The 16667-nt window shown below is 37.0% G+C and overlaps 1 protein-coding gene across 1 annotated transcript in view; it reads left to right on the top strand.

The window, feature by feature from the left end:
* The window catches only part of LOC149785841 (nudC domain-containing protein 1-like), a 59208-nt gene that overhangs the window by 18510 nt on the left and 24031 nt on the right, over positions 1 to 16667 (top strand). The window contains exons 3-4 of the mRNA XM_089979799.1: positions 2908 to 3096; positions 10017 to 10206. Of these exons, the coding sequence (XP_089835925.1) occupies positions 2908 to 3096; positions 10017 to 10206 (379 nt within the window). The remainder of the gene's footprint in view (positions 1 to 2907; positions 3097 to 10016; positions 10207 to 16667) is intronic.

The raw sequence follows: 16667 nt of genomic DNA on the forward strand, positions 1-16667 counted from the left end.
AGTAAATACATTACAAACTGCATTTGGATTCTTTGATTGGAGTACATGCATTACAAACTGCATTAGGATTCATTGATTGGAGTACACGCATAACAAACTTCATTAGGATTGATTGATTGGAGTACATATATTACAAACTGCATTAGGATTTATATTTTGTAGTATGTGCATTACAAAACTGCATTATGAGTTATTGATTGAAATATATGCATTACAAACTGCATTTATGATTTACTGCTTTGAGTACATGCATTACAAACTGCATTAGGAGTTATTACTTGGAGTACATGCATTACAAAATGCATTAGGATTTATTGATTGGAGTACATGCATTACAACCTGCATTAGGATTTATTGATTGGAGGACATGCATTACAACCTGCATTAGGATTTATTGATTGGAGTACATGCATTAGAAACTGCGTGAGGATTTTTTCATTGGAGTACATTCATTACAATATGCATTAGGATTTATTGATTGGAGGACATGCATTACAACCTGCATTAGGATTTATTGATTGGAGGACATGCATTACAACCTGCATTAGGATTTATTGATTGGATTACATGCATTACAAACTGTATTAGGATTGATTGATTGGAATACATGCATTACAAACTGAATTAGGATTTTTTTGATTGGAGTACATGCATTACAAACTGTTAGGATTTATTGATTGGAGTCGATGCATTACGAACTGCATTAGGATTTATTGATTGGTGTACATGTATTACAAACTGCATTAGGATTTATTGATTGTAGGACATGCATTACAATATGCATTAGGATTTATTGATTGGAGTAAATGCATTACAAACTGCATTAGGATTTTTTGATTGGTGTACATGCATTGCAAACTGCATTAGGAATTTTTGATTGGAGGACATGTATTACAAACTGCATTAGGATTGATTGATTGGAGGACATGCATTAGAAACTGCAGTAGGATTTATTGATTGGAGTACATGCATTACATTATGTGCATTACAAACTGCATTATGAGTTATTGATTGAAATATATGCATTACAAACTGCATTTATGATTTACTGCTTTGAATACATGCATTACAAACTGCATTAGGAGTTAGTGATTAGAGTACATGCATTACAAACTGCATTAGGAGTTATTGATTGGAGTACATGCATTACAAACTGCATTAGGATTTATTGAATGGAGTACACGCATAACAAACTTCATTAGGATTGATTGATTGGAGTACATGTATTACAAACTGCATTAGGATTTATATTTTGTAGTATGTGCATTACAAACTGCATTATGAGTTATTGATTGGAGTAAATACATTACAAACTGCATTTATGATTTACTGCTTTGAGTACATGCATTACAAACTGCATTAGGAGTTATTGATTGGAGTATATGCATTACAAAATGCATTAGGATTTATTGATTGGAGGACATGCATTAGAAACTGCATTAGGATTTATTGATTGGAGTACATGCATTACAATATCCATTAGGATTTTTTGATTGAGTACATTCATTACAAACTGTATTTGGATTATTGATTGTTTGTATTGCAAACTGCATTAGGATTTATTAGTTGGAGTTCATTCATTACAAATTGCATTGGGTGCATTAGGATTTATTGATTGGAATAGATGGATTATAAAGTAACTAGGTTCTGTTGAAAGTGTGCATGCATTCCAATATGCATTAGGATCTATTGAAAGTGGTACATGCATTACAAACTCCATTAGGATTTATTGATTGGAGTACATTTATTAAAAACTGCATTTAGGATTTATTGATCATAGAACATGCATTGCAAACTGCATTAGGATATATTGGTTGGAGGACATGCATTAAAAATTGCATTGGTATTTATTGACTGGAGTACATGCGTTACAACCTTCATTAGGATTTATTTGTTGGAGAACCTGCGTGACAAGCTGCATTAGGATTTTTTTATTGGGGTACATGCATTACAACCTTTATTAGGATTTTTTGATTGGAGTACGTGCATTACAAACTGTGTTAGGATTTTTTTTATTGGAGTACATGCATTACAAACTGAATTAGGACTTTTTTTTATTGGAGTATGTTCATTACAAACTTTATTAGGATTTATTGATTGGAATACATGGATTATAAACTGCTTTAAGATTTATTGATTGTTTTACTTGCATTGCCAATTGCATTAGGATTTACTGATTGAAGTACATTTTTACAGATTGCAGTAGGATTCATTTTTTTTAATACATTCATTGCAAATTGCATTAGGTTTTATTGAGTGGGATTCATGCATTATAATTGCTTTATGATTTATTGATTTGAGTATATCATTACAAACTTTATTGTTATTTATATATTGGTTTTACATGTATTAAAAATTGCATCTGGACTTTTTGATTTGAGTATATGCATTGCTGTAAATATGTCAGTGGTATATGGGCCAATTTGTCTCATTATGATTGAGCTTGATATTTATTGTTTTATTATGATTAGAGAAATCGGTAGCGGATGATTTAGATGTACAAGAAGGACACAGTTGTTTAAATAATTTTACTTAAATATACTTGAAAATAGCTTTTAGATTTTTTTTGTTTTGCAGAATGGAATTGGTTGAAAAATTATGAAAGATATAAACATACAAAATGCCTAGGAATAATTATGTAAAATATAAAATACATTTGCAGTAAACAATATCTTTATTTCAGATTTTTTTGGACAGTATTCATATATACATTTTAATGATCAATCATGTAGATCTTCTGATTTCATCTTCATGAGAAAAGGAAAGCATGCAAAAAAGTTATAATTGTATTACTATATATATATATATATATATATATATATATATATATATATATATATATATATATATATATATATATATATATATATGTCTTTGTTTATTGCCATACAGTCTTTTATTGTGTAGGATACATCTCTTAGTGTTGGCCAAGAACTTTTCACCATACCAGACTTCAGCATACAGAGACAGGTAAAAGGGCGATACAATGCCAATCTGCTGTTTGTTGCCATCGATCTAGCAGTGCTGGCTGATGGGGCAGGAAAGGTCTATCTAATATATACTGGGGACAGGACAAAAACAGCATCCAAGTGGAAAGTGAGTATAAGTTAGTTTGGTTTTGTGAGGTTTAACACCATATTTTAGTACATGATAGACTTTATATGGCATCTGGTATACGTGGTTTAGGTAGAACCTGGGAAAACCCAAGGAAGAACCATAGACCCATGGGAAATTACTGGCTTTCTCATGTACCTACATTGGCTTAGCTGTGGCTTAAACTCGTGATGCCAGAGGTGAAACGTGTGTGAGAGCTTTAAAGGTGTGTGCCTTAGACCATTTGGTCACCTGTGGCCCTGGATAAGTATAGTAAACCCTTTAACGGTGTGGTGGTTTCTGCTTAAACATATTTTGGACTCTTCCTGAAAACCACATATCTGTTCTTCTTATGAAATTATATTGCAAAATTTGTAAATTACACTGGACAACAAATTTTTACAAAAGTCATGTTACTGAAATAAAATTAGTCAATTCTTATCAATTTTTATGTGCTGAACACGAATATGACAGTCAAATTGCAAAATTGGCTCTAGTTTTTTTGTAATCTGCAAGAAATTAATGTTTACATAACGAAATGCATTCCAATAGTAAAAGGTCAACTGTAATAGCCTACCTATAAAAAATCAAGTCATTGACTACATCTTAGATTTCTTCGCCTGTCTCTTGTACAGCTGTTCGGGAGCATCTCTGAGGAGTGTCCAGCAGTAGTCAGCCAGCATTGTAGTGGACCATTTTCCCTGGTATCTTTGTTCCATTGTTGCGATATCTTGATGAAAACGTTCGCCGTGTTCATCACTAACAATACCACAGTTGCTAGGAAAGAAATCCAAATGGGAATGAAGGAAGTGAATCTTTAGAGACATATTGCAGCCAAGTTTCTTATACTTCATCAACATGTCTTCTACTAGTTCCTTATAGTTTTCTGCCCTAACATTTCCGAGGAAGTTTGTAGAAACTAGGCGAAAAGCATTCCATGCTTGTTTCGCGTCACCTTCCAGCAAGTTGTTGAACCGGTCATCTTTGAAAAGCTCTCGAATCTGAGGACCCACAAAAACTCCCTCTTTAATCTTTGCTTCGCTGAGTCGAGGGAATTTTTCATGCAGGTATCGGAATGCTGGCAAAGTCCGGTCAATGGCTTTCACGAAGTTCTTCATCAAACCTAGTTTGATGTGAAGGGGTGGTAGCAAGATTTTCTGAGCCTCAACCAGAGCTGGGTGTTGGATATTCTTCTCTCCAATGGCTACATTCTGCCTGTGAGTCCATTCCTTCCTCATGTAGTGCATTTCCCTTGCTCGGCTATCCCACTCGCATAAGAAACACATGTATTTTGTATATCCTTGCTGCAGTCCCATTAAAAGGGCAACTACCTTCAAATCACCACAGAGGTGCCAGCTGTACTTGTTATACTCAATGGAATTCAGTAGCTGCCTTAAGTTATCGTATGTCTCTTTCATGTGGACAGCATACGCTACTGGAATAGATGGAAGAATGTTTCCATTGTGCAAAAGCACAGCCTTGAGACTCAGTTTCGAAGAGTCCACAAATAGTCTCCATTCTTGTGGGTCATGAGTGATTTTTAAAGCATTCATGAGGCCCTCAATATCGGAACAGAATATCAGATTACTTTCCTTTCTGAAGAAAGGCTCCAATTGCTGGTGGCGCTTTCGATATGCAGTAATTGTGACATCTTCTTCTAGAAGATTCCATTGTTGGAGTCTTGATCCTAGCAATTCTGCCTTGTTCTTTGATAAGTCCAAATCACGAATCAGGTCATTTAGTTCTTCCTGTGTTATTCTGTGTGGGGTTGATGATGCACCACAGTGAAAATCTGGATCACTGCATGCTGATGGACCAGGAGAAGAACAGGTCGACTCACCTTTGTCTTCGTCAGATGAATCAAGAGAATATTCTGCTGGAGGTTCTGGAATAGGAAGTCCCTCACCATGTGGAACTGGTCTCAATGCAGACGGAATGTTTGGGTAGACTATTCTCGACTTCTTTCGCTTCGTTATTCCGCCGGAAAGAGGAGGAACCAAGCAGAAGTAACAGTCATTTAGGTGGTTGCTTGGCTCTCTCCACACCGTTGGGACTGCAAACGGCATTGATGACCTTTTGCAATTCAACCACTGTGAAAGCTGTGTTGTACATGTAGCACAGCATATATGCGGAGCCCAAGGCTTGTCTTGGTCACCAACCTTGCATCCGAAGTAAAGATGATATGCCTTCTTCACTTGAGAATTGATACTTTTCTTCTGGTTGGCAAATGTCACTTCCCCACAAATATAGCAAAAATTGTCCGCGGTATTAACACACTTTCGAGGCATTACTGTTCTTTATTGTACGTAAATGGATAAAATAATAAGTTTTATGTAACAGTAGCTTGAACTGTCTCGCACAACGTCTAAAATATTTTAAATGCTGAACCTATCTGATTGGGCTTTATATAGTACACTGCTTACGTCAGCTTCAGCAGCCGCCTGGCATTAGTATAATAGGCCTACACATGTATAGTACACTGCTGACGTCAACTTACTTCAGCAGCCGCATGGCATTAGTATTGCATTGCATCAGAAAATGATGCAATCAACTGTGGATGATGTGAGCATGATGGTATTATGCAATGTTACATCATTATTTCGGATGTTGCTGCAGTCCTACTGGAGAAATTTACACAGTGAAACATAGAAAATGAGGTATATGAATATCTTCAAAACGAGAGCCAATACAAATTTTTCACGGTTATATTCGTGTTCGGCACACCAAAATACTACAGATTAGGGCCTTTTCAAGTCAGTAATGATTTCACTGTTGACCAGTGTTATTGCATGTAAAAATATTATCTTGACTAAAGATGGAACATGCACTACTTCCCACTGAGACATTTGCAGAATGGATCCTACATTTGAATGATAAACTCACTATCAGAGTTTAAGGAATTTACAAATGGTTAGAAAATTAATTCATCTTTATTTTATTTTATTTCCTGTTTTTTCCAGTCTCTAAGATTGTGTGAGTGTACATCAGGTTTCATTTGTTGCCATAATTTATGTGTATGATCTTTAACAGTTTATATGAAGTTCTATTGATCTGATTGCATGTAACATGGTAGGAGTCATATTGACAGTGTATAAACACAATCCTTGATTATAACTTTCCATATGACCATAATTTAACAAGTTGATTCATATTTCCAGCGTCTCTGTTTTAGGTCAAGAAAGTTGAAAGAACTTTCTTCTGCTTTTGATCATGAATCAAGACCACAAGTCATGTAGCACACAGATGTGTCATTTCTATTTGTAATGACAATTCCTTGATTCCAGTATTACAAGTGGGCCTGGGTGGCCTAGTGGTCTAAAGCACTTGCCTTTACCAATCACTGCAATTATATCACCTTTGTCCATGTTTTGTTCAAGTCATGTGCTCAGCCAATGTGGGTATGTGAGAAAGCTTGCCTGTACCTTCACATTGATTGGTGGTTCTTACAGAGGTTCTTCTGGGTTCTTCCTCTACCATTGTACTGGCCACCATGTATAGCCACTATGTACTGAGGTTAAACCCACAACAGCATCAACAATATTATTGTTATTGATGAGTGATGGTTGACTTGTAATGCAGACATGACTGCTTTCAGTAATTTATTCAAGAAGCGTTAAATTCAAGATGCAGACATGACTGCCATCAGTAACTTATTGGAGTACAAATTAAATTTTAGATGAGACATGACTGCTGTCAGTAATTTATATGAGTACAGCATTAACTTGTAGAATGCAGACATGACTACCATCAGTAATTTATTGGAGTACAGCATTAACTTGTAGATGCAGACATGACTGCTCTCAGCAATTTATATGAGTATAGCATTAACTTGTAGCTGTAGAGGTGACTGCTATCAGTAATTTATTGGAGTACTGTGTTAACTTGTAGATGGATACCTGTCAACTTTTCAGAAGCCAAGTCAGGAAATAGACTGAAAAAATAGGGATGTTGTGACCTAAAATCAAGAGGTTTCTCGTGACATTTTTTAGGCCTCGTTTTTACTAAATATTGACCAGTATTCCGGGTCCAATATAAGTGAAATTCTTAAAGGACATGCCGTTTCTGCCTGTGACATGCCTTATTTTCTCCATGAACCTGCCCTCTTTTCATATTCTGGTTGGCACAATAGCTAAATGTTAGTCAAAAGTAAACAAGCAAGAAAGCCAGCATGACTAATTAACACTCATTGCAATTATCTTGCCCTCTCACATACTTCAAAGAAACCGTGTTCTACAGTGCATGTTATATAAGCACTAGAAATTGATTGGCAAATAAACAATGCCCTTTTTTTGTTGTTGTAACTATCAGTACAATCCTATACAGTCTCAAGCTACGTGTACTGTACGTGTGGCAACTTATTTTCCCACGTGTTATATCCATTTTTTTATTCTTAACTCAAAGGCATTTAACATTGTTCACTAAATAACATATTTATTCTGAATAATTTTTTGAGGGTACATAAACTGCATGGTATGTTTCTCCATTCCTTCTTTTAATTTAATGTTCTTTTAAATTAATGATGGTAATTAACATGGTACAGTAATGTCAGGTGTTCACTTGTGTAAGTATATATGGTACAGTAATGTCAGGTGTTCACTTGTGTAAGTATATATGGTACAGTAATGTCAGGTGTTTACTTGTGTAAGTATATATGGTACAGTAATGTCAGATGTTCACTTGTGTAAGTATATATGGTACAGTAATGTCAGGTGTTTACTTGTGTAAGTATATATGGTACAGTAATGTCAGGTGTTCACTTGTGTAAGTATATATGGTACAGTAATGTCAGGTGTTCACTTGTGTAAGTTTCTTTGGTGGGAATGGAGATGCTACAGTGATCATTCATGGGCCTGAAACTAACTGCTGACAAGTTTATTGTTGTGGTTTACTGTTTGTTGTTTATTGTCTGATTTTAGTATTGTTGTAAGATTAGAAACATTCATAAATTGACTTGAATAATGTTTAAACTTAACATTCTGTTTACTGAAGAAAAATATAATAATCAGGAGATAATATGAAATCGGGAGGTAGGCATGGAACAACCCCAAAAATTGGGAGTTTTTTCTCCCACCAGGAGAGTTGATGGGTACGTAGAACTGATGCAGTCTTGAGTGCTGTCAGTAATTTATTGGAGTACATGTACAGTGTTAATTTGGAGATGAATGGTACGGTGTGGTCCAAAAGACTAGATGATTCTGTGTGGTGAAAAGACTGGATTGTACTGTGTGGTTCAAAAGACTGGATGGAACTGTATGGTTCAAAAGACTGGATGGTACTTTTTGGTTCAAAAGACTGGATGTTCTGTATGGTTCAGAAGACCGGATGGTACTGTGCGTTTCAAAATACTAGATGACACTGGGTGATTTAAAAAGACTGGATTTTACTATATGGATTAAAAAGATGAATGGTACTGCAAGGTTCAAAAGACTAGATGGTACTGTGTGGTTCAAAACAACTGGATGCTATTGTGTTTCAATAAGACAATGGTTTTGTGTTTTAAAAGGACTGGACAGTACTGTAGTTTTAAAAGACTCAGTGGTACTGTGTGGTTCGAAAGAATAGATGGTACTTTGTGGTTAAAAAAAGTAGATGGTGCAGACTGGATTGTAATGTCTGGTTTAAAAGACTAGATGGAACTATGTGGTTCAATAAGACTGGATTTTAATGTCTGGTTTAAAAGACTAGATGGAACTATGTGGTTCAATAAGGCTGGATTTTAATGTTTGGTTCAAATTTTACTGAGCAATGAAAATGATCTTTCTACATCCACATTGCTTACAAGAAATATCAAACATGCAATGACCATGCTAGTTATGTCAGATCATGCCATTCCTGATGGTAAAAGACAGCTGCATTTAGATATTTTGCTATAAAAAGCAAATAACACTTCCAAACCACTCCTAACTTACCATTCAAATAACAGTAATAGTCATACTTTCTTATGATTATGTACACTGAATAAAATCCAGCTTCAGAGAAACTTGGCCGATGACAGGAACTTCTTATTAATCTTTTACGAAGGTAACTTATTAGTGCCAGTTTTATCAGAATGTTTTTAAAAAGTGGCAGGGATAAACAGTTTGGTTCCTATTGTGATATGAAAAGAATCCCTCTCACTCTTATTCTCTCAGTTTGAATAAGATTTAATGTAAATTGTGTTTTATAGATACAGCCATGTTGTGGGGTTGGGAGTTGAAAGTCAGGTTCTAATATGACACGCTGTACATTTGACTAGAGCAACTCAATTGGTGCAAAATGTAAATCCCCATGGTTACTGAATGCATTTCATATGGTGTAGCAACAGCCAGTGTGTCATTAAGATATATAATTTGTCAGAAACACTTAAGAATCTGTATTGTGACCAACATTAAATCATTGAACTCAAACTGGCCTGAAAATTTGAGTTGGCAGAGAACAACTGAAAGTTTAGTATTGTATCTATATTCCCTTTTTAAAAACATTTGACAAAATTAAATTCACAAAATACGTATAGAATGAAGTCGCAAAATATATTTCTTCTGCATAAACTAAATTTACTGCTATACGTTTGATTTACTTTTGTTTATTCTTCCCCCACCACCACCACCACCACCACTACACATGCATGCATTCATCAGATTCTGAATCATTATTGTTATACCACAACACTATATATACATACATTCATAAAATTCTCAATCATTTTTTGCTATTATACCACTCTTCTATATATAATACAGCAAGTAGTTTGAGACCCCGGCAGCTACCACACATTATAATGAGGAAGAATTGTGAATGAGCATTTCATTTTTGTGAAATTAGAGTAAATCAAGCATGTCCCGGTATAAAATTTTTGTGATTTGTGACAGTATGCATAATATATATCTATCTGAACTAATAATATCAATCACATATTTGTAAATGCTCTGCTCTTTTCATTGTAGGTTCTTTCGTCACAGTCATTGTTTGAGGAGGATAAACCATGTATGCTGGTGGATGTCGTTGAACATGTTAGTAATGAAAGCCACAGAGTAGAAACTTTGCTGGTTCATATAAAGGAAGCCACTTTTGTCGAAAAGGAAAAGTATCATTCGGAGTTTCTCACGGTATTGGAATGGCTTACATTTGTATCAGGTATGATAACATCACATGCCATTGCATATTCTCATGCATCTTAAATACAACACCCCAATTTTTTACCCAGGGTCAAGTGTCCTCTACCCCATGTGACATGACCTAGGGTCAGTATTTTATATATATATATATATATATATATATATATATATATATATATATATATATCCAGTAGAGGTGAGACAATACACCTGTGCTGCATATTGATACAATTCATGATACACAGCCTGCGATATGATACATATCGATTCACATATGAACTAGATGGTCTTTCCATCTTTGGAAGGTGGGGGGTGCCGCTTTATGTATGTTGACATACTGATTGTATTTCCAGTATGCAGATAGAGTTATAGTTATCATATATTTATATGCAATTCTCGTCGATGACAAGGAAACAAAAATACTTTCAAACAGACTACGTGTTGGATGACAGTGAGTTTTATTAGGTCATTTATTACACAAGAACAATGTGCTGTATGGAATACTGCCTTCTCATTGGACAAATGAAAATGAGTTATAAATAAATGCAGAATGTCATTGTCTTTTAACAAATGAAAGGACAGTATTCCATTCAGCGAGTTTTCACTTACATATTAAGTGGACGTGATCTAGGTCATGTTGACCAGTAGCATGGGATAATGGTCTGGCGTTCCTTAGAGGTATGATAGTAAGCCAGTCTTTGGATATGCATTACAAAGTCAAATGCCTGAGCTAAACATCAGTACCAAATTTATAACACTACATGAAATGTAGCTAGAAATATCAGCATTGATTCTTAAATAGGTTGCGTGAGAATGGAGAGAAGTGTCCTCCCTTGTATTATTTTATACTATATGTAAGACTGACATTTAAATTGTAAACAACGATATGAGCCCCTGTGCTTTGTTTAAGTACTTCATATTAATTACTTTTGTGTGAAGTTTCTTTGTTGCTTTGCTGGTACTTCCTATTTGCCATGCATCTACACTAATCCTTGACTTTTGTTATTATTTAACCTGGACAGAAACAACCAATAATTGTTCAGTGTAATGTGTTTTGCCATGTGACACACCAGTAGTGTAGCTTTCAAATCGACCAAAGTATATGAGATAAAATTCAACGTAGAAACTTTGCACAAAAGTGGTTTTTAAATGATGAGTAAAGTACTTCATTATATACATGTATGTAAAACACATTTGGAATGTATAGCATATGCAGAACATGCTGTTGGGTTAAGATAATTAGCATGGAATGATGGGGGCAGATTAACTTGCTGACAGCAAGTGATTACTCTCAATGGTCTTTTTCATTTTTACTAATAAAAATGAGTGTCTAGGACTGCAAAATGCCGTTTCAGATAAATTCTATATTTAAAAAATAACAAGGCAAACTAATAATAATCATTAATGACTGCTAAAGACTAAAATAGTTTACATACGATATGTATCATTTTGTATCAGTTCTCCATCTTATGTATTGATATGTGCATCATTATAGCAAAATTATTTATATATTGATATATGATTTCATCCTTAGTTTCCAGGTTATGACCCAGGAGAAAGTCCCCTACCCCAAGGGCTTGACCCTAGGTCTGTGTCTGATTTATGTCTGATCTTGTCCATCAGATATAAATAAAGTTAAACAGTTTCCATCATACTACTCTGGTGGCCTTAGTGGTTAGAGCGTCTGCCTTGGAAGCAGGAGGTTGTGGGTTCGAACCCCAGCCAAGTCATACCAAAGACCTACAAAAATGGTACTAACAGCTGCCTCACTTGGTGCTCAGTATTAAGAGGTTAGTGTTTGGACTGGTTGGCCTTGTGTCAGGATAATGTGACTGGATGGGACATGACGATAAATGTCTGCTGCATGATGCCCCAGTGCTAGACATCACTATAGACTGTCACACTGCAGACATCATGGTGATATATATGACTGGAAAATTGTTAAAGCTACGTTAAATCCAAATCACACACACACACACAGTTTCCATCATTGCCTCAAACCAAGACCAAGGGGTGCAATCCAAAAACTTGTTATTTGTTGTGACCCTGGCCTCAGTGATGAAACATGCCATATGTTGCATATGTTGTGACCTTAGCCTCAGTGATGATACATGCCATATTTTGCATATGTTGTGACCCTGGCCTCAGTGATGATACATGCCATATGTTACATATGTTGTGGCCCTGGCCTCAGTGATGATACATGCCATATGTTACATATGTTGTGGCCCTGGCCTCAGTGATGATACATGCCATATGTTACATATGTTGTGACCCTGACCTCAGTGATGATACATGCCATATGTTAGATATGTTGTGACCCTGGCCTCAGTGATGATACATGCCATATGTTACATATGTTGTGGCCCTGTTCTCAGTGATGATACATGCCATATGATACATATGTTGTGACCCTGTTCTCAGTGATGATACATGCCATATGTTGCATATGTTGTGACCCTGGCCTTGATGATGATACATAACAGCTTTCAGAGCCATCTATAATATTCAAGATATTGTTTTGAAAGTTTTTTAAAACCAATTTGGCCACCAAAGTGGTCTGTTTTATCCAAATAATGCTTGAGACCCCTCTAATGTGGTTGGTCACAGGCTTGAACCGTGGCCAAGTCATACCAAAGACTTATAAAAATGGTACTAACAGCTGCATCCCTTGGTGCTCAGCATTAAGAGGTTAGTGTTAGGACTGGTCGGCCTGATGTCAGGATAATGTAACTGGATGGGACATGATGCTACATGTCTATGGCATGAAGCTCCAGTGATAGACATTACCAACACTTTATCTGGCAATGATGCCTTCCCTCAAACATTAGTTGGTGGTTACATAAATCCCACACTCCAGTTTTCCATATAGATATCCCAGCATTCAACTGAGACACTGCAGCTTTGGGGATGACATCACAGCTTTGGGGACGACATCACAGCTTTGGGGACGACATCACAACTTTGGGGATAACATCACAGCTTTGGTGATGACATCACAGCTTTTGAGACAAAATCACAGCTTTGGTGATGACAGCACAGCTTTGGGGATGACATCACAATTTTGGGGATGACAAAGCCATACTCTGTATGCATATATTTTAAGTCTTTTAACAACACTCTGCAGTTGGTGCACTGTGTTGTTGCTGTGGGCTGTATGTTGGATCTGGTATATATCTTGATCTTTCAGCAGGCAGGACACAGTGTATCATCTCCCAACCCAAATCCCACAGGACATGCATGGGAGTCTGTTTCTAGATTGGAAGACATCTTAAACAGAGCTGCTGAACACAACCCAGGCCAATGCTGTAACAGCAGGTACTAACTTGCAACTAATGAGACAAGATAGAGTGTTCACTGCCTCCACCCTTCTTAAAACTCACTGTAATGCCGAGCTACACCTTGATAATCTTATCTCCTCTTTAATGATCATGTTGATGAAATAAAAACGAAGCCACCAAGGAGACTAATTTCACTCCCTCAGTCTCAGCTACAGTGGAGGGATTTTTGAGAAAATCAGCCAAATGATGACAAGAAGCCCTTGGGACACAGACCACTGGGAAGCTGCCCATCTGACTCTACAACAGATGAAAATCACAGTTCTCCTGAATACAAGAGGATGAGAGATGGTGATCATATTCACCGGCATTTCTCTGCATTAGCCTTTCAAATTATGTCAATTTCATGCCACCCTTATTACAGATCCTGGAATGAGGAAGGCTCCAATTCTTTGCTGCCAAATAAAACAAGATTTGCCATGATGACTTATGGACTCAACAAGTGGTTTCTGAGGTTTTCAGTATTACCTTCAGAGCACCTCCTCCTTTTGTCTAGGGTTCCCTCAGCTAAAGACATTCCCAGCAACCCATTCAAAGCTGGCACTAAACAGCAAGAAATGTATGGCTTTCTCTAGAGAAGGGTGATAGAAATCATTTGCAATGTTAAGTTCTCCTGGCCTTTATTGAAGTCTGTTTCTGGTTCCAAAGGCAATCTAATTAAAATCATATCTCCTTTGTCAGCATGAAGATCTGACAGCAACCGCTTAGGGGTCATGTTGTGGTGACCTATAGTATTACCATTATCTGTAATTTTTTCAGCACTCAGATGCAGTCTTATATCTTTGCATTTGGGAGACTGAGTGGTATTGCTGAAGAGCATCAGTGTGTGTGCCAAACAATTTGATTCACTTTCAGAGTTCTGAGAGCTGCATTTCCATTAGTTAATTCAAAGGTCACCAGAACATGATCCTTAAGCAGTTGCTCTCAGATCTTCATCTAGGAGAGTAGAGATGTGATTTTAATAAGGTTGGTTACATAGGCAAATGGCATTCTTTACCCTATCATTGGGGGCCCCATAGTGGCCGAGTGGTCTAAAGTGCTTTCTGTCACGGATCACTGCCATCTCACCTCTGTCTGCGTGGGTTCGAATCTTGGATTCGGCTAATGTGGGTATGTGAGAATGCATGCCAGTAGCTTTTTGTGGGTTGATGGTTCTTTCTGGGGTTTTCTCGGGTTCTTCCTCCACCATTAATACTGTCCGCCATGTATAGCCTATCGTGTACTGACAAATGGCGTTAAACCCTACAACAACAACAACAACAACAACCCTATCATTGATGTAAGTGCACTCATTCATTCACATGCCTTGGTTCATGATGGAAACACTATGACAGGTTCTCAAGGACATCCAGGAGAGAGATTATAAAACCAGTGTGGACTTAATTAGATGCATATCTTCATGTCCCCTATTCACATGGCTTCCAGGATTTTCTTGTGATTCACCTACAAAGACACCATTTACCAGATCAGGGCACTCTCATTTGAACTCTAAATCAGTGCCTCAGTTTTCACACATTTGATGGCAGTAATATCAAATTACCCTTGATGACATTCTGCAGAAACATCAGGTGAGTTATATTTTGGAGCAAGACATAATTTCTCTTTGTTACATTATTACTCTCTTCTCAGATCTGGCTTGTTAACAATGACAAATCTGACCTTATACCATCTCAACATTTTGTCCTGTAGGTATGGAGTTCAACACTGAGGTAAACAGATCTTGTCTTCCTCAGGGACAAGCATGGAAAATCAGTATAATGGTGGCCTACTTACTTATACAGGACAACATCTTTGCCTGAGAATTCCTTCACCTGGTGTTTTTACTCAAAGCTGCATCAGACCTTATTGTCCTTGGTGACCTGTTTATGCATCCATTTCAAATGATTTTTTTGTCCCAGTGGAGGCAGAGGCCTTGCCTCTTGGACCAACCACTCACAATCAGCACTAATATTAGGTTCCATATCAGAAGATGGGGCAACCTCATTTGGCTTGCGCAAGTACAACCTCTGGAGATCACACTATCGATATGAGCACAGTGGGCTGTGGGGCACACCTCCTTCCATCATTACAGGAAGCCAGTGGATTGTGGCCACCTCAGAATTGTCATTTACCTATGAAAAATTTTCGAGATGAATGCCATTTCAAAAACTTTTCATTGGTGGCTGGAGGAGGTACATACTGTCCAACAACTGCACTCTGGTGACTTATCTCAAAGCGCAAGGTGGAACCAAGTCCTCAGATCTTTGCATTCTTGTTTAGGATATTATAAAGTAATGTCTTCAGTGACAAATCCACTTTCAAGTTCATCATATTTCAGGTTGACTAAATATAAAGTTAGCAGATTCACTGTCCCAGAAGAATCAGCTAATGCAAACAGAATGGTATCTTCATCCCTTGGTTTTCTCTCAGACATGTGTATGATGCAGTGAACCAAGGTGGCCCACTTGACACAAGGCGGAATGCCAAACTCCTAACCTTTGTCTCCCAAATCCTAGATTCCAAGACCTGGGCAGTCGATGGAATGGCCTGCTGGACACATGCATACAATCTGACACCTGTTTCCAAAGGTGATAAGATAACGAGATCATCGGAGTGTCACTTCCTCCTAATCCACTCAAATGGGAAAAATCATGGATCAACAACCTCATCAGTCTCACACTGAAATCCACAGGAAATTTAAATATTCCTTCTTCTGCCAAAGCAACCATGATGGCAGGTGTTTTATTCCAACCCAAATTTACTGAATCTGCATATGTGGATTTTATTTAGCTTATGAGAACAAACAGTTCTCATAACCATTGGTGGAGAGAATCATTAAAGTGAGACAGCCTCCATTTTAAAACCATATGAAGGCAAATGGAAAATCTTCACACATTGGTGCATCCAAGAACATATTGTACCACTGTAGGCATCAGTACCTCAAACAGCTAACTTCCCACTATGGGTTTTTGATGAGAATTAGCACCAATCACAGTCAAAGGCTACCATTCCATAATCTCAGACACACCGTCATCATGGAAAAGAGGATATCAGGCACAGCAGAGACCTATCCAGTCTTTAGTCCAATTATGATAACACACTTCCAAAGATGTTGCCTCTTTGCCCAAAGCAGAATGTATCATGGGTACTAATCTGGCTGAAG

This window comes from Sinohyriopsis cumingii, chromosome 13 (assembly GCF_028554795.1).
Source record: "Sinohyriopsis cumingii isolate HCF-2022 chromosome 13, ASM2855479v2, whole genome shotgun sequence".
Classification (NCBI taxonomy): domain Eukaryota; kingdom Metazoa; phylum Mollusca; class Bivalvia; order Unionida; family Unionidae; genus Sinohyriopsis; species Sinohyriopsis cumingii.